Genomic DNA, 19,078 nt, shown 5'->3' with positions numbered 1-19,078 from the left:
GGGTGTCAGTGGCCCAATCTATGGAACTCTGAGCAGAATTCCTCTTCCGGTCGGTCTCCCTGCTGTAGCTAACGTAGCTTAGACTAAAAAATACATCAACCGACAGTAAGTCTGACGGAAGTGAAAAGGCCCAGGATTAAGGATCTTCTTGAAGGAAAGAAATAAAAATCCCAACTTGATGCTCCTCACTCCCAGAGGAATGAGGATGAAGGCAAAAATAAAGCTTGCAGGCTTCACAAAATACAACAAATTTGCTTAGAAATATAAGTCAAGACACAAGAATTTTTTGAACACTGCTACATTGCAATAAAATGAAATGCAATAACTGGCGATCAAAAGATCATGTCTACTCAAGAATAATATCAATAAAAACATCAGCTCGGGCTGCAAAAGATATGCCCTCACCCAGCCCCAGATCATGAAAAATGAAGACGCTACAGGTGTTGGAAAATGGCGCCATTTTTTTTTTTTTTTACAAAATTTTGGATTGTTTTTGTTTTACCACATAAATAAAAAACCTAGATATGTTTGGTGTCTATGAAATCATAATGACCTGGAGAATCATAATGGCAGGTCAGTTTTAGCATTTAGTGAACATGGTAAAAACTGTGGAATTGCACTTTTTTTGCAATTTCACCACACTTGGAATTTTTTTATCTTTGTCAAATATTTACATTTGTTTGGTGATCTGAAACATTTAAATGTTACAAACATGCAAAAGAATAGGAAATCAGGAAGGAGGTAAGTACTTTTTCACACAACCGTATATACACAGCTCCTGTATATAACTGGTGAGTCACTGTATTACCTGCACACTTATACTATATACTGTATACTATGTATAGAGCTCCTGTGTATAATGGCACTTATGGTAATACTAGTATTGTGTGTTTTTTTATTAATCATCATTATTGTAGTATTTGGTCACTATGTAGTTGTAATATGTGGTTTAGTCATGGTGTGATGGTATTTGTTTCTTGTACATTGATATTATTTGATCACTTTCTGGTAGTAATAATATGTGGTCTGGTCATTGTGTTGCGGTATTTGTGGTATCATTTGGTCACTGTGTGGTGGTGATATGTGGTCCGGCCATGGTGTGGTGATATTTGTCCCCTGTATGTGGTATTATTCAGTCACTATGTGGTGGCAATATACGGTCCGGCCATAGTGTGACGGTATTTATTCCTTGTGTGTGGCATTATTGATCATTTAAAAAAATGTATGTGACATGTTCTCTTAAAGAAAAATATATCTAAAAAGAGTATTGGATATTTTAACAAATTTTAACAGGTTAAAATAGAGTAGGGCCCTGCCAAAAGACTCTACCTTGTCGTGATGGAAGGTTTAAAAATTTTTTGCACCAAATCAAAAGCTAATGGATTTGAATGTGATATGGTGTTCGATGGGAACTGTTCATGGATGATTGGTGAGGACATGGGGTAGAAGTGGAATTTTTCCAATAGTGGACTGTGGGACTGTGTAAGGTTCGAGAGGTGGAGACAGAGCTGGGGTGGAGATGTACGTGGTGTGGAGGTAGAGCTGGGGTGGAGCCTGGGTGGCTCAAGGGGGCCTGAAAATGTTATCAATATTTTACCAATTTTACCAGTATGGGGTCCTGAAATTTCTGGTGGCAGCCTTGTGTATACTGATACTGTATAGATAATTACAAAATGAAACTTACCATGCTTATTGTTCCAGTTTCCAGCATCATCTCTTGGAATATGAGAAATGTTTCCACCCAACTCTATATTGAAGGAAGGAATGTGATTGCCTCCACATCTCTGATGGCCAGGTTCATAGTTGACTGATCGTAGAATAGCATTGCCATATACTTCACCTTGTATACTGTGGAGTTTTGGACTAAAACTTGTGTAACTAAAGGAAAAAATGGAATTTAATGTGATCAGATATGTTACATATGTGAGGGAGGCATCATATAAAACAAGGGATGGGAAAAATTCATATTTATCATAAAAATAGGTTTCTGGAGTCAATCAGCCAAACTTCCAAGGTTCCTTGTCATCCATCTCCTTTATAAATAGCTCATTTCTTCCTATTCCCGACTTCATGAATCTGAATACACAGCTCAGGCAAAAAAAGGCTGTCTTAAAACAGTCTATGTATACAAAGCAATAAGCTGAGTGCAGGATATCTTTTCTGCTGAAAGTCTGGATATATGCTCTTCTTACACTGATGTCATTCGCCTTTAGTCAAGACTTCTGCTAATTTTATATGAAAGGGTTACTCCCAAAATCACAATATAGTGGTCATGCTGCAGCACTGCAGGTAAATGCAAACTCCACTAGATGGCAGCAGAGTGGAAAGAGGGCTGAAAACCCTGCTCCGAGCAGACCAGTAGAATTGCAGCGAGGCTACCACCAAGTCTCAGCAGAAAAGTCAGACAAGCCTGGGTCGATACCAGAGAGTAGCATAGTAATAAGGGAAATCCCAAACACAGAGTCAGAGGAGTGCCAAAATGTCAGTAACAGTCCGCAACAGAAGTACAGGAGGAAAGAGACAGAATCAGGTCAGAGACAAAGCAGAGTCGAGTACCGGGGTATCCAAACACACAGGTACACACAGAGTCGGGGTCAGAAGAAAGAAATGAATAGACACGGGCAAAGCAGGCTAAACGCAGCAGGACAAATCAGGGTCTCACCAGAGCCAGATACAGATGCCGTAGGCAGGAAATATAACTGGCACTGAATACAGGGAGCAGCACAAATGTAGCAGACCTGACACGGGAACAAGGCTGTGAAAGTTAACCCCTGACATGACCAGACCGGGAAAGGAGATAAAAGACCCAAAACCTGGTCTGGATCATGACAAGGGGGGCTACCAGACCGTAGGTCGTAGATAACATGCATGAAAAGCCTGAACCAACTGATTAGCATGGACGATAACCCAAGATCGATCCTCCGGACCATAACCCCTCCAATGTACCAAGTACTGAAGCGAACTGTGAACCATCCGAATCGATTTCTTACTCAGTTTGTCCATCCACAGAGACAGGATGTGGAGGGGGTGGAGACCCGGCAGAGGAAGGTACAAATGACTTAAGAAGGGACTTATGGAACACATTGGGGATACGAAGCGACGGAGGTAAGCGTAGACGAAAGGCAACAGGATTGACAACCTCAATGATCTCGTAGGGACCAATAAACTTGGGACCCAGCTTAACGGAAGGCAATTTCAGATGTATGTTCTTGGTAGACAACCACACTTTATCTGCTACCAGAAATTTAGGCCCTACAAATCGTCACTTATCAGCAAAATGTTTCTGTTTACCATGAGCCACCCCAATGTTCTTCTGGACCTCCCTCCAAACCTCCCCCAACCGTTGAACCACAGAATCAGCCCCTGGATACCCCGAATCCCTAAATTACGGTAACTTTAGTCAGGACCTGCAACTAGGATGTCCTGACTGCCGTTGGCTGTGTATATACTGGCAACGGCTGTTCCATTAGCCTCCTGATGAACTGGCACCATGGCAGGGAAAGGCGTTGAGGCATATGTTTATCTTCTGGACCCCAGATAAGACTGGTTTTTCCTTTTTTCTTTGCTGAAAGTGATGCTGTGTCTTGCGGGATTGTGTAATAAGGAAAGCTGCAATAGTGCCATGGTATGGTACTTGGCGCTGTCGGGTAACACAAAATAAAGGGCTGTTGTCACTTGTATATAATGGCTTGACGGCAAGCAATTTAGCACTTGCTAAGTGTATTATTTGCAATTGACTATTGGTTGCTGTTCTTTGTCCCGACAGTTGTTTACTCCCTGTCAATACCCTTAGGCCATGTTCACACTTCGCAGTTTTTACCGCGGATCCGCGGCGATTTTGATGCTGCGGGTCCGCAGCCGTTTCCATAGCGTTTACATTAACATGTAAACCCTATGGAAACCGCAAACCGCAGTGAACATGCTGCGGGAAAAACCGCAGCATGTCACTTCTTTGTGCAGAATCGCAGCGATTCTGCACCCATAGGAATGCATTGAACCGCTAACTTCCCGCATGGGGCTGTGCCCACGATGCGGGAAGTAAGCGGATAATGTGCGGGTGGTACCCGGGGTGGAGGAGAGGAGACTCTCCTCCAGGCCCTGGGAAGCATAAATAGTGTAAAAAAAAGAATTAAAATAAAAAATGATGCTATATTCACCTCTCAGCGCTGCACGCGGCTGTCCGGTCTGGTTGCTGTGCGAGCAGGACCTGCGGTGACGTCGCGGTCACATGACAGTGATGACGCCGCGGTCACATGACCGTGACGTCACGAAGGTCCTTCTCGGCACAGCATCTTTGGAACCGGAGCGCCGCGTGCAGCGCCGAGGAGATCCGGACATCGGAGGGTGAGTATAACCAATTTTTATTATTTTTACCATTACTATTGATGCTGCATATTGCTGCATATGCAGCATCAATAGTATAGGAGTGATCCCGCAGCGGAAATCGCAAAACAAACCGCGATAAATCTGCAGGGATAACCGCAGCGGTTTTGCCCTGCAGATTTATCAATTCCGCTGCGGGAGAACCCGCAGAGCACGCCGCAGAGTGTGCACATAGCCTTAAGCAGATTTTGCAGCGTCTTAAGATCTGGGCTTGTCTATTATCTTATATTATCTTATACACACACCTGTTTTTAGGGATCCCTCCACACGTGGTTCCCTCAATCTCTTGCTGGTTACTAATCTCTATTCAATTTTTAGAGTTGAGAGGGTAAGTGTGAAGGGTCACACGAGGGTGAGCCGACGAGAGCGGGGGCGCCACTTGCGATTCAATTTAGGGTGCCAACCTCCGCAGCAAGGCAGGGACATATCTAGGGAGATTAGAGGGTCAGCAATTCAGGCTTTCCTTCTCCCTACCCATGTCCTGGTATACGTCTATATCTGGGTATCCAATTTGTTATATCAGTCAGTTATTGTTTGGTTTTGTTACATTATTTTGCATTTGGCTCCTTTTATTTAGAGTGTTGACTAGCATACTCTGTTGAGGTGATTTCACCTACAGCATATTCTCTACCTCCTTTCCTTTCTAATTTTTCAATGGCACCTTTGGTTCGTGGCTTTTGGTTTGATGTACTGGTTGTTATATCGCTAACTAGGGTGGACCAGTGTGAATCCTGGGTGAGCCATCGTGGAGCTGGGGCGCCATTTTTGCGTACAAGTTAGGGTGCCAACCTCCGCTGGTAGGAAGGGTATATCAGGGTTTGGTAGGGTTTATTAGGGGTATATGCATATACTGTATTGTTTGGTTTGAAGTTGCGGGTTTTGTAGGGGTTTTTGTCTATGATATTTTAATTGCTATATTAATAAAAAGTTAATTTTAGGTATTAGGTAATATGTCAGTCTGCTAAAGCACTATACCAATATATCTTCTTGTATTTATTAATACCCCGAATCCGGCCTGGAAAATTCACCAAAATAGGGGTGAAAACCGTAGTTACAGAAAAACGGAGAAGTGCCAGTGGGCTGATTAACCCAATTATTAAATGCGAACTCAGCCACGGGCAATGAGGAACACCAATCATCCTGCTGAGATGTGGCAAGACACCGCAAAATCTGTTCTAGTGACTGATTGGTCCTCTCCGTCTGACCGTTGGTCTCGGGATGGTAGGCAGAGGAGAAGGTCAAGCTAATACCCAAAAACGTACAAAATTTTGACACGAATTGCAACCCTTTGTCAGACACCAAATTTAGAGGCATGCCATGCAACCGCACAACATGCTCAATAAACAACTTAGATAGTGTTTCAGCTTTAGGTAGTCCTGCCAAAGGAACAAAATGCGCTTGATTGCTAAATCTGTCAACCACTACCCAGACCACAGTTTTGCCATTGGACAAAGGGAGATCAGTGATGAAATCCATGGACAAATGAGTCCAAGGTCTATCCGGAATTGGCAATGGCACCAATTCCTCGGCCAGCCGCTTAAGGGAGACTTTAGCACTGGCACATGTATCACAAGCAGACACAAACACAGCAATATCAGAAGACATGAAGGACCACCAAAACAGTCTAGCAATAGCTCTCCGGGTGGCCGCGACTCCGGGGTGTCCACTGAGAGCAGATTTGTGGAACTCCCAGAGAAACCTCAACAGATACTGAACTAGGATGAAGAGCTTATTATCGGGCAATGACGGAGGAGCAAGAGACTGAGCCTCACGGATTTCAAGTTCCAATTCGGAAGACACCCCAGCAACCAAAACATGAAAAAAAAAGCGACCACCTCACCTGTCTAGGAGTCAAATGTTTGGCGGACTCAATTTAAGAGAGGTTCTTGTGGTCCGTAATCACCGTGATCCATGAACAGCCCCTTCCAAAAAATGCCTCTATTCTTCAAAAGCCAATTTTATGGCTAATAACTCCCGATTCCCGACATCATAATTTCTCTCAGCAGGAGAAAATTTCTTGGAGAAAAAGGCAATCACCAACACTTAGGCATTTCCTGACAACTTGCTAGTCGGTGGACAAGAGGGGTAGTCATTTTTCCAATGTCCAGAACCTCCACAATAAAAACATAATCTCCCCTCACGTTGTCGCTTCCTCTCCTTCTCCTTGAGGTTAATGGCCCCAACCTCCATAGGTTCTGTATATGGCATCACATCATAATTAGCAGGATGTAAAGGAACCTCACACTGAATTACGACTGGCCTGTATCATGGCCTCCTCCAAGGAGCTGGGTGGCAGATGGAGAGCCAGAGCGTCCTTAAGATGATCTGACAGTCCTCTCCTGAACTGACATCTTAGCGCAGAGTTGTTCCAGGACATCTCGGTGAACCACCGTCTGAACTCTGAACAGTACCATTCGGCAGTGAGTTTACCCTGGAAGAGACCTGTGATCGTTTCCTCTGCCACCCTGACCCATTCTGGTTTGTCAAAAATCAATCCTAAAGCCTCAAAGAACCTATCCACAGACATATGTTCGGGGGCAGTAGCAGGTAAAGAAAAAGCCCAGGTTTGAGGGCCCTCCCGGAGTAGGGAAATAATTATCCCCACCTGTTGACTCTAATCACCTGAGGATCGGGGTCTAAGGGAGAAAAGCAGTTTACAACTCTCCCTGAATGTATTGAACTTCTCCTTTTCTCCAGAGAAAGTATCTGGGAGCCTGACCGTAGGTTCAGGAGAGTGTAAAAAGACATCCATGGGGTCCAAGTGCTTACAGGCTGATTGTGTCATAGAACCCTGAAAAGACTTAACCATCTTAGTAAGTTCCCCCTGAAGTTGATTATGGGAAGTGGCCAGGGCTCTATGTTCCACAGACAATTCCTGCATCATTTGAGTCAGATTAGACATCTGATCCGCCAGGGAACAAAGCGGATCCATAAAGAGAGGAACAAGAGACAAAAAAAATCTGTCTAGGGCCAGTTATAATGTCATGCTGCAGCACTGCAGGTAAATGCAAACTCCACTAGATGGCAGCAGAGTGGAAAGAGGGCTGAAAAACCTGCTCAGATCAGACCAGCAGAACTGCAGTGAGGCTACCACCAATTGGCAGCAGAAAAGTCAGACAAGCCTGGGTCAATACCAGAGAGTAGAATAGTACCAAGGGAAATCCCAAACACAGAGTCAGAGGAGCGCTAAAAGGTCAGTAACGGTCCGCAGCAGAAGTACAGGAGGAAAGAGACAGAATCAGGTCAGAGCCAAAGCAGAGTTGAGTACCGGGGAATCCAAACACACAGGTACACACAGAGTTGGGGTGGGAAGAGAGGAATGAACAGACACGGCCAAAGCAAGCTAAATACAGCAGGACAAATCAGGGTCTCACCAGAGCCAGCTACACACACCGTAGGCAGGAAATATAACTGGCACCGAATACAGGGAGCAGCACAGATATAGCAGACCTGACATGGGAATGAGGCTGTGAAACTTCACCCTGACATGACCAGATCGGGAAAGGAGAGGAAAGACCCAAAACCCGGTCTGGATCATGACAATAGTCTTATAATAGACTTATAATAGTCTTATAATCATGTACACTGTTGGAGCTCTGCTGTAGTGGAAGAGGGGTTTCCTTTGGATTTTCTAACCAACAAACGTTCCTCCTGAGCAGTTGTCTTGTGGGGTCTGCCGGACCTGGGCTTGTCAACCACATTTCCACTCACTTCAAATCTTTTTTCAATTCTTTGTACTTGACGCTGAGACACATTAAAGGTGCCAGCCACCTCTGCAATGGATCGGGTCTTCAGCCTCTTGATAATATAGGCTTTGGTCACAGGGTAGATTTTTGGCATGTTGTCAGAGCTCAAGTTGCAGTTCAAGTGAAGGTCTGGGGTGCTGGGTTTCTTTTTATATACACACACGCACACACACTAATTAACCGATCATTTACTGAGCACAGGTGAGGATGTAAACTAGGATTGGGTGCATTATATGACCAAGCGACAAAACTTTTGTCTTGCCAAAATCTGACCATTCCGTGTCCATTAACTGATCAATATTTCTGCATTGACACCAATTTATTTTCTTAACTTAAACCACATTTTGGAGGGTAACAGCTTTCAAAAGAATAATTTATACAAACAATGGATGAATTTAACATCAGGTTATAAGCTTTTATTTACATAAAATGGATAAGCGACTTAACTTCTGTCAGGGAGTGTACTATACTTTTCTGCCTGCAGTAACATATGAACTTTTCATAGGGTTACAGCTTGTGTTTTCTGTATTCTGTCTTTATTATGTGTTGATTTTATTGAAAACTGATGCTGATAGGTAGTCTTTAATCAATGTATTTTGCAATTCTAATAAACTTTGATATACTGAAATACTGTGGATCATATGCTGCTTCATAGTCTCTATAGGTTCACATGCATTAATATGGAGGGATCTTTTTTCCTAATTTTTAGAGGAACTATATATTGTCTCCAGGTCATTCATGTGTAGTCCAGTCTTTCTCAGCTGGTTTCCTGGCAGTATTGCTATTAGACGTATCTGGAACTGAGCTGCTCCTGCGAGGAATAATGTCACGGGAAGAGGCGTAGCCTCCTTTATTACAGTACAGAGAGCTTATAGCAAGAATCAGTAGTGTAAGTGGGTACTGGTAACTGGAGAAGCATTGTACACTTGCTGTGTATAAAGGGTCTGACACATGTGATGTACTGCATGATGGGGCTCTATATCCCCCTTACCCCCAAGGGTGGTTTGCACGTTAATGACCGGGCCAATTTTTACAATTCTGACCACTGTCCCTTTATGAGGTTATAACTCTGGAACGCTTCAACAGATCTTAGCGATTCTGACATTGTTTTCTCGTGACATATTGTACTTCATGATAGTGGTAAAATTTCTTCGATATAACTTGCTTTTATTTGTGAAAAAAAACGGAAATTTAGCGAAAAGTTTGAAAATTTCGCAATTTTTATGCCCTTAATTCACAGAGATATGCCATGCAAAATACTTAATAAGTAACATTTCCACATGTCTACTTTACATCAGCACAATTTTGGAACCAACATTTTTTTTTGTTAGGGAGTTATAAGGGTTAACATCTGACCAGAAATTTCTCATTTTTACAACACCATTTTTTTTTGGGAACACATCTCATTTGAAGTCATTTTGAGGGGTCTATATGATAGAAAATACCCAAGTGTGACACCATTCTAAAAACTGCACCCCTCAAGGTGCTCAAAACCACATTCAAGAAGTTTATTAACCCTTCAGGTGTTTCACAGGAATTTTTGGAATGTTTAAATAATAATGAACATTTAACTTTTTTTCACACAAAATTTATTTCAGCTCCAATTTGTTTTATTTTACCAAGGGTAACAGGAGAAAATGGACCCCAAAAGTTGTTGTACAATTTGTCCTGAGTACGCTGATACCCCATATGTGGGGGTAAACCACTGTTTGGGCGCATGGCAGAGCTCGGAAGGAAAGGAGCGCCATTTTACTTTTCAATGCAAAATTGACTGGAATTGAGATGGGACGCTATGTTGCGTTTGGAGAGCCCCTGATGTGTCTAAACATTGAAACCCTCCACAAGTGACACCATTTTGGAAAGTAGACCCCCTAAGGAACTTATCTAGATGTGTGGTGAGCACTTTGACCCACCAAGTGCTTCACAGAAGTTTATAATGCAGAGCCGTAAAAATAAAAAAATCATATTATTTCACAAAAATGATCTTTTCGCCCCCAATTTATTATTTTTCCAAGGGTAAGAGAAGAAATTAGACCACAAAAGTTGTTGTGCAATTTGTCCATTAAAACCCCCACAAGTGACACCATTTTGGAAAGCAGACCCCCTAAGGAACTTATCTAGATGTGTTTTGAGAGCTTTGAACCCCCAAGTGTTTCACTACAGTTTATAACGCAGAGCCGTGAAAATAATATATTTTTTTTTCACAAAAATGATTTTTTTAGCCCCCCAGTTTTGTATTTTCACAAGGGTAACAGGATAAATTGGACCCCAATAGTTTTTGTCCAATTTGTCCTGAGTACACTGATACCCCATATGTGGGGGGAACCACTGTTTGGGCACATGGCAGTGCTCGGAAGGGAAGGAGCGCCATTTGGAATGCAGACTTAGATGGATTGGTCTGCAGGCATCACGTTGCATTTGCAGAGCCCCTGATGTACCCAAACAGTAGAAACCCCCAACAAGTGACCCCATATTGGAAACTAGACCTCCCAAGGAACTTATCTAGATGTGTTGTGAGAACTTTGAACCCCCAAGTGTTTCACTACAGTTTATAACGCAGAGCCGTGAAAATAAAAAATATTTTTCTTTCCACAAAAATTATTTTTTAGCCCCCAGTTTTGTATTTTCCCAAGGGTAACAGGAGAAATTGGACCCTGTTATGAACTGGTGGCCTAGGAGCAGCATGAGACGTACTCTGGAGAAGGTGATACCTGTACTGACCGCAGACCCTGAACCTAACACCGCAACTAGAAGTAGCCGTGGAATGTACCTAGCGCTCCCTAGACATCTCGACACAGCCGGAGGACTAATTACCCCTAGAGATAGAAAAGGGAAAACTATCTTGCCTCAGAGAAAATCCCCAAAGGATAGGCAGCCCCCACAAATATTGACTGAGAGAGGAGAGGGAAAAAAACATACACAGACTGAAATCAGAATTTAGCAAAGGAGGCCACTTCTAGCTAAATAGAAAGGATAGGACAGAGTACTATGCGGTTAGTATTAAAACACTAGAAAATATCCACCACAGAAAATACAAAAACTCCACAGCTAACTAAAGATATGGAGGGTATATCTGCATCTCCAGAGATACCAGCTTGGCTAAACAAATCCTTATACAGACCAAGCTGGACAAGACAAAAACATGGAAAACAACTGAACAATAAGGCCACAGCATGTGGACAGCAAAAAATCAAGGCCAGAACTTATCTTTGTTGAAAAGAACTGCAAAGCAGGAGAGAACAGGCAGAGTTGTGAATCCTCCAGGAACAATGGACAACTGGCACTGACTAAAGGGTGAAGCAAGACTAAATAGCCCAGTCAAAATTGCACAAAGTGAACACACCTGATAAATGCTGCGATTCAGAGACAGCAGCGCTACCACTTACAACCACCGGAGGGAGCCCAAGAGCAGAATTCACAACAGTACCCCCCCCTTGAGGAGGGGTCACCGAACCCTCACCAGAGCCCCCAGGCCGATCCGGATGAGCCAAATGAAAGGCACGAACCAAATCATCAGCATGAACATCGGAGGCAACAACCCAAGAATTATCCTCCTGGCCATAACCCTTCCATTTGACAAGATACTGAAGCCTCCGCCTCGAAAAACGAGACTCCAAAATCTTCTCAACCACATACTCCAACTCCCCATCAATCAACACCGGGGCAGGAGGATCAACAGAGGGAACAACGGGCACCAAATATTTCCGCAACAAAGATCTATGAAAAACATCATAGATGATAAAAGAGGCTGGAAGGGCCAAACGAAAAGACACTGGATTGATAATCTCAGAAATCCTATAAGGGCCAATAAACCGAGGCTTAAACTTAGGGGAAGAAACCTTCATAGGGACATGACGGGAAGACAACCAGACCAAATCCCCAACCCGAAGCCGGGAACCAACACACCGACGATGGTTAGCAAAACGCTGAGCCCCCTCCTGAGGCAACACCAAATTGTCAACAACATGAGCCCAAATTTCCTGCAACCTGTCAACCACAGAGTCCACCCCAGGACAATCAGAAGGCTCAACCTGCCCTGAAGAAAAACGGGGATGAAAACCAGAGTTACAAAAGAAGGGTGAAACCAAGGTAGCCTGTTGTGAATTTTGATTCTGGGCTCCCCCGGTGGCCGCTTGTGGAATTGGACTTGTCATCCTCTTTCCTGTTTCACCTGGTTCCATCAGTAGTGGGTGTCGCTATTTAAGCTCATTTCTCTGGTGGTTTCTTGCCGGTCAACAATGTTATCTGATGCCTCTCGGTGCTTGTTCCTGCTTCTAGACAACTACTAGATAAGTTGGACTTTTGTCCATGTTTTGTTTTGCCTATTTGTTCCAGTTCACAGCTGAAGTTTTGTTACTGTGTCTGGAAAGCTCTCGTTGATCAGGGATTGCTACTCTGGCGTTATGAGTTAATGCCAGAGTTTAAGGTAATCTCTGGATGGTGTTTTGTTAGTGTTTTTCTGCTGACCATGAAAGTATACTATCTGTCTTCTGCTATCTAGTAAGCGGACCTCAAATTTGCTAAGACTATTTTCCTGCTGCGTTTGTTGTTTCATCTGAACTCACCGTCATTATATGTGGGGGGCTACTGTCTTCTTTGGAATATTTCTCTAGAGGTGAGCCAGGTCTTATATTTCCCTCTGCTAGCTATTTAGGTCTTAGGCCAGAGCTGGGCATCTAGCGATAAATAGGAAATGCTACCTGGCTATTTCTAGTTGCGCGGCAGGCTTAGTTCATGGTCAGTATAGTTCCATCTTCCGAGAGCTTGTCCCTCTATAGGCTTGCTATGATCTCTGCCTGCAGAGATCATGACAGTTTGACCGGCCTTAAAGTGTTAAAGACCCAGGTTGAGAAAGGAGAGTTATAAGAAGTCTGCTGGAATTTTTTTTTTTTTTTTTTTTTTCCTCCAGTCTGCCTTGCTGCAGTCTTTTTTCTCTCTCTCCTCCTAATCTCTGTATGGCTCTGTGTGCACCTGACAATCATGGATCTCCAGAGTGTAACTGCGGGTTTGAATAATCTCATCACGAAAGTACAAAATTTACAAGATTTTGTGGTACATGCTCCGGTATCTGAGCCGAGAATTCCTTTGCCGGAGTTCTTCACAGGGAATAGAGCTAGCTTCCAGAATTTCCGAAATAATTGTAAGCTTTATTTGTCCCTGAAGTCTCGTTCAGCTGGAGACCCTGCTCAGCAGGTTAGGATTGTGATTTCCTTGCTCAGGGGTGACCCTCAAGATTGGGCCTTCTCATTGCCAGCAGGGGATCCTGCGTTACGCGATGTGGATGCGTTTTTTCTGGCCTTGGGCTTGCTTTATGAGGAACCTCATTTGGAACTTCAGGCAGAAAAAACTTTGATGGCACTATCTCAGGGGCAAGACGAAGCTGAAGTTTTCTGCCAAAAATTCCGTAAATGGTCTGTGCTTACTCAGTGGAATGAGTGCGCCTTGGCGGCAACTTTCAGAGAAGGTCTCTCTAATGCCGTTAAGGATGTTATGGTGGGGTTCCCTGTGCCTGCAGGTCTGAATGAGTCCATGACAATGGCTATTCAGATTGATAGGCGTCTGCGGGAGCGCAAACCGGTGCACCATCTGGCGGTGTCTATGGAAAAGACGCCAGAAAGTATGCAGTGTGATAGAATTCTGTCCAGGAGCGAGCGACAGAATTTTAGACGGAAGAATGGATTGTGTTTCTATTGTGGGGATTCTACTCATGTTATATCAGCATGCTCTAGGCGTACAAAGAAGCTTGATAAGTCTGTTTCCATTGGCACCATTCAGTCTAAGTTTATTTTGTCTGTAACCCTGATTTGCTCTTTGTCATCCATTGCCACGGACGCCTATGTTGACTCTGGCGCCGCTCTGAGTCTTATGGATTGGTCCTTTGCCAATCGTTGTGGTTTTGATTTAGAGCCTTTGGAGACTCTTATTCCTCTGAAGGGGATTGACTCCACCCCATTGGCTAATAATAAACCACAATACTGGACACAAGTAACCATGCGTATCAATCCGGATCACCAGGAGATTATTCGTTTCCTGGTGCTGTATAATTTACATGACGATTTGGTACTGGGATTGCCATGGTTGCAGTCTCACAACCCAGTCTTGGACTGGAGAGCAATGTCTGTGTTGAGCTGGGGATGTAAGGGTATTCATGGGGACTTACCTTTGGTTTCTATTTCGTCGTCCATTCCCTCTGAAGTCCCTGAGTTCCTCTCTGATTATCAAGACGTCTTTGACGAACCCAAGCTTGGGTCGTTACCTCCGCACCGTGAGTGCGATTGTGCCATAGATTTGATACCGGGTTGTAAATATCCAAAGGGTCGTTTGTTTAATCTGTCTGTGCCGGAACATGCTGCTATGCGGGAATATATAAAGGAGTCTTTGGAAAAGGGACATATTCGTCCATCTTCTTCTCCCTTGGGAGCTGGGTTTTTCTTTGTCTCAAAAAAAGACGGCTCTTTGAGACCATGTATTGATTATCGGCTTCTGAATAAGATCACTGTTAAGTATCAATACCCATTGCCATTGCTTACTGATTTGTTTGCTCGTATAGAGGGTGCTAAGTGGTTCTCTAAAATTGATCTTCGTGGGGCGTATAATTTGGTGCGGATCAGGCAGGGGGATGAGTGGAAGACCGCATTTAATACGCCCGAGGGCCACTTTGAGTATTTGGTCATGCCTTTTGGTCTTTCTAATGCCCCTTCAGTTTTCCAGTCTTTTATGCATGATATTTTCCGCGATTTTCTGGATAAATTTATGATAATATATCTGGATGATATTCTGATTTTTTCTGATGACTGGGACTCTCATGTCCAGCAGGTCAGGAGAGTTTTTCAGGTTCTGCGGTCTAATTCTTTATGTGTGAAGGGGTCTAAGTGCGTTTTTGGGGTCCAGAAAATTTCCTTTTTGGGGTATATTTTTTCTCCCTCTTCCATTGAGATGGATCCCGTCAAGGTGCAAGCTATTTGTGACTGGACTCAGCCCTCCTCTCTTAAGGGTCTTCAGAGATTTTTGGGCTTTGCCAACTTTTACCGCCGATTTATTGCTGGTTTTTCGGATGTCGTTAAACCACTGACTGATTTGACCAGACAAGGCGCTGATGTTGCTAATTGGTCCCCTCATGCTGTAGAGGCCTTTCAGGAGCTTAAGCGCCGTTTTGCCTCTGCCCCTGTGTTGCGTCAGCCTGATGTGAATCTGCCTTTTCAGGTTGAGGTTGACGCTTCGGAGATCGGAGCTGGGGCAGTGTTGTCGCAGAAAGGTTCCGACTGCTCCGTCATTAGGCCTTGTGCCTTCTTTTCTCGCAAATTTTCGCCCGCAGAGCGGAATTATGATGTTGGGAATCGGGAGCTTTTGGCCATGAAGTGGGCGTTTGAGGAGTGGCGCCATTGGCTCGAGGGGGCTAGGCATCAGGTGGTGGTATTGACTGACCACAAAAATTTGATTTATCTTGAGACTGCCAGACGCCTGAATCCTAGACAGGCGCGCTGGTCTTTATTTTTTTCTCGCTTTAATTTTGTGGTGTCATACCTACCGGGTTCTAAGAATGTTAAGGCAGATGCCCTTTCTAGGAGTTTTGACCCGGACTCTCCTGGTAATTCTGAACCCACAGGTATCCTTAGGGAGGGAGTAATTTTGTCGGCCGTTTCTCCTGATCTGCGGCGGTCCTTGCAAGAGTTTCAGGCGGATAGACCGGATCGTTGTCCGCCTGATAGACTGTTTGTTCCGGATGATTGGACCAGCAGAGTCATCTCTGAGGTACATTCTTCTGCATTGGCAGGTCATCCCGGAATTTTTGGTACCAGGGATTTGGTGGCAAGATCCTTCTGGTGGCCTTCCCTGTCACGAGATGTGCGAGTCTTTGTGCAGTCATGTGACGTTTGTGCTCGGGCCAAGTCTTGTAGTTCTCGGGCTAGCGGACTGCTGTTGCCCTTGCCTATTCCTAAGAGGCCTTGGACACACATCTCGATGGATTTTATTTCAGATCTGCCTGTTTCCCAGAAGATGTCTGTCATCTGGGTGGTCTGTGACCGTTTCTCTAAAATGGTCCATTTGGTTCCTCTGCCCAAGTTGCCTTCTTCTTCTGAGTTGGTTCCTCTGTTTTTTCAGAATGTTGTCCGATTGCACGGTATTCCTGAGAATATTGTTTCTGACAGAGGTACTCAATTTGTGTCTAGATTTTGGCGGGCATTCTGTGCTAGGATGGGCATAGATTTGTCTTTTTCATCTGCTTTTCACCCTCAGACTAATGGCCAGACCGAGCGGACTAATCAGACCCTTGAGACATATCTGAGGTGTTTTGTCTCTGCTGACCAGGATGATTGGGTTGCTTTTTTGCCATTGGCAGAGTTCGCCCTCAATAATCGGGCCAGCTCTTCCACCTTGGTGTCCCCGTTTTTCTGTAATTCGGGGTTTCACCCTCGATTTTCCTCCGGTCAGGTGGAATCCTCGGATTGTCCTGGAGTGGATTCGGTGGTGGAGAGATTGCATCACATCTGGGGGCAGGTTATGGACAATTTGAAGTTGTCCCAGGAGAAGACTCAGCGTTTTGCCAACCGTCATCGTCGTGTTGGTTCTCGGCTTTGTGTTGGAGATTTGGTGTGGTTGTCTTCTCGTTTTGTCCCTATGAGGGTCTCTTCTCCTAAGTTTAAACCTCGGTTCATCGGCCCTTATAGAATATTGGAGATTCTTAATCCTGTTTCTTTCCGTTTGGACCTCCCTGCGTCCTTTTCCATTCATAACGTTTTTCATCGGTCGTTATTGCGCAGGTATGAGGTACCTGTTGTACCTTCAGTTGAGCCTCCTGCTCCGGTGTTGGTTGAGGGTGAGTTGGAGTACGTTGTGGAGAAAATTTTGGACTCTCGTGTTTCCAGACGGAGACTCCAGTATCTGGTCAACTGGAAGGGTTACGGCCAGGAGGATAATTCTTGGGTCAATGCATCTGATGTTCATGCTTCTGATCTTGTTCGTGCCTTCCATAGGGCTCATCCTGGTCGCCCTGGTGGATCTGGTGAGGGTTCGGTGCCCCCTCCTTGAGGGGGGGGTACTGTTGTGAATTTTGATTCTGGGCTCCCCCGGTGGCCGCTTGTGGAATTGGACTTGTCATCCTCTTTCCTGTTTCAACCTGGTTCCATCAGTAGTGGGTGTCGCTATTTAAGCTCATTTCTCTGGTGGTTTCTTGCCGGTCAACAATGTTATCTGATGCCTCTCGGTGCTTGTTCCTGCTTCTAGACAACTACTAGATAAGTTGGACTTTTGTCCATGTTTTGTTTTGCCTATTTGTTCCAGTTCACAGCTGAAGTTTTGTTACTGTGTCTGGAAAGCTCTCGTTGATCAGGGATTGCTACTCTGGCGTTATGAGTTAATGCCAGAGTTTAAGGTAATCTCTGGATGGTGTTTTGTTAGTGTTTTTCTGCTGACCATGAAAGTATACTATCTGTCTTCTGCTATCTAGTAAGCGGACCTCAAATTTGCTAAGACTATTTTCCTGCTGCGTTTGTTGTTTCATCTGAACTCACCGTCATTATATGTGGGGGGCTACTGTCTTCTTTGGAATATTTCTCTAGAGGTGAGCCAGGTCTTATATTTCCCTCTGCTAGCTATTTAGGTCTTAGGCCAGAGCTGGGCATCTAGCGATAAATAGGAAATGCTACCTGGCTATTTCTAGTTGCGCGGCAGGCTTAGTTCATGGTCAGTATAGTTCCATCTTCCGAGAGCTTGTCCCTCTATAGGCTTGCTATGATCTCTGCCTGCAGAGATCATGACAGTAGCCGAACTAGCCCGATTATTAAGGGCACACTCGGCCAATGGCAAGAAAGCCACCCAATCATCCTGATCAGCAGACACAAAGCATCTCAAATAAGTTTCCAAAGTCTGATTAGTTCGCTCGGTTTGGCCATTTGTCTGAGGATGAAATGCGGAAGAAAAAGACAAATCAATGCCCAGCCTAGCACAAAAGGCCCGCCAAAACCTAGAAACAAACTGGGAACCTCTATCGGACACAATGTTCTCTGGAATGCCATGCAAACGAACCACATGCTGAAAAAAAAACGGAACCAAATCAGAAGAGGAAGGCAACTTAGACAAAGGTACCAAATGAACCATCACAAACCACCCAGATAACTGACATCCTCTAGGAAACCGGAAGATCCGAAATAAAATCCATAGAAATATGCGTCCAAGGCCTCTCAGGGACAGGCAAAGGCAAAAGCAACCCACTAGTGCGGGAACAGCAAGGCTTGGCCCGCGCACAAGTCCCACAGGACTGCACAAAAGAACGCACATCCCGTGAAAAAGAAGGCCACCAAAAGGAACTACCAACCAAATCTCTGGTACCAAAAATCCCAGGATGACCGGCTAACACAGAACAATGAACCTCCGAAATCACTTTACTAGTCCATCTGTCAGGAACAAACAATTTCCCCACTGGACAGCGGTCAGGTTTATCAGCCTGAAATTTCTGAAGAACCCGTCGTAAATCAGGGGAGATGGCAGAAAGAATCACCCCTTCCTTCAGAATACCGACCGGCTCAAGGACCCCAGGAGAATCAGGCAAAAAGCTCCTAGAGAGGGCATCAGCCTTAACATTCTTAGAACCCGGAAGATACGAGACCACAAAATCAAAACGGGAGAAAAACAGGGACCATCGGGCCTGTCTAGGATTCAGCCGTTTGGCAGACTCGAGATAAATCAGATTCTTATGATCGGTCAAGACCACAATACGGTGCTTGGCCCCCTCAAGCCAATGTCGCCACTCCTCAAATGCCCACTTCATAGCCAACAACTCATGATTGCCGACATCATAATTGCGTTCCGCAGGCGAAAACTTTCGAGAAAAGAAGGCACACGGTTTCATCAAGGAACCATCAGAATTCCTCTGAGACAAAATGGCCCCTGCCCCAATCTCAGAAGCGTCAACCTCAACCTGAAAAGGAAGAGAAACATCCGGCTGACGC

General features: G+C 44.5%; 1 protein-coding gene across 1 annotated transcript in view; it reads right to left on the bottom strand.

Moving 5' to 3' along the window:
* LOC143794290 (ciliary microtubule inner protein 2B-like) overlaps positions 1-19,078 on the bottom strand; it is a 143,309-nt gene that overhangs the window by 80,627 nt on the left and 43,604 nt on the right. Inside the window, exon 2 of the mRNA XM_077280956.1 lies at positions 1,685-1,878. Coding sequence (XP_077137071.1) covers positions 1,685-1,878 — 194 coding nt within the window. The remainder of the gene's footprint in view (positions 1-1,684; positions 1,879-19,078) is intronic.

This window comes from Ranitomeya variabilis, chromosome 1, assembly GCF_051348905.1.
Source record: "Ranitomeya variabilis isolate aRanVar5 chromosome 1, aRanVar5.hap1, whole genome shotgun sequence".
Taxonomy (NCBI): domain Eukaryota; kingdom Metazoa; phylum Chordata; class Amphibia; order Anura; family Dendrobatidae; genus Ranitomeya; species Ranitomeya variabilis.
Note: the sequence above shows the minus strand (reverse complement) of the source record. Positions and strands in the feature narration are given on the sequence as shown.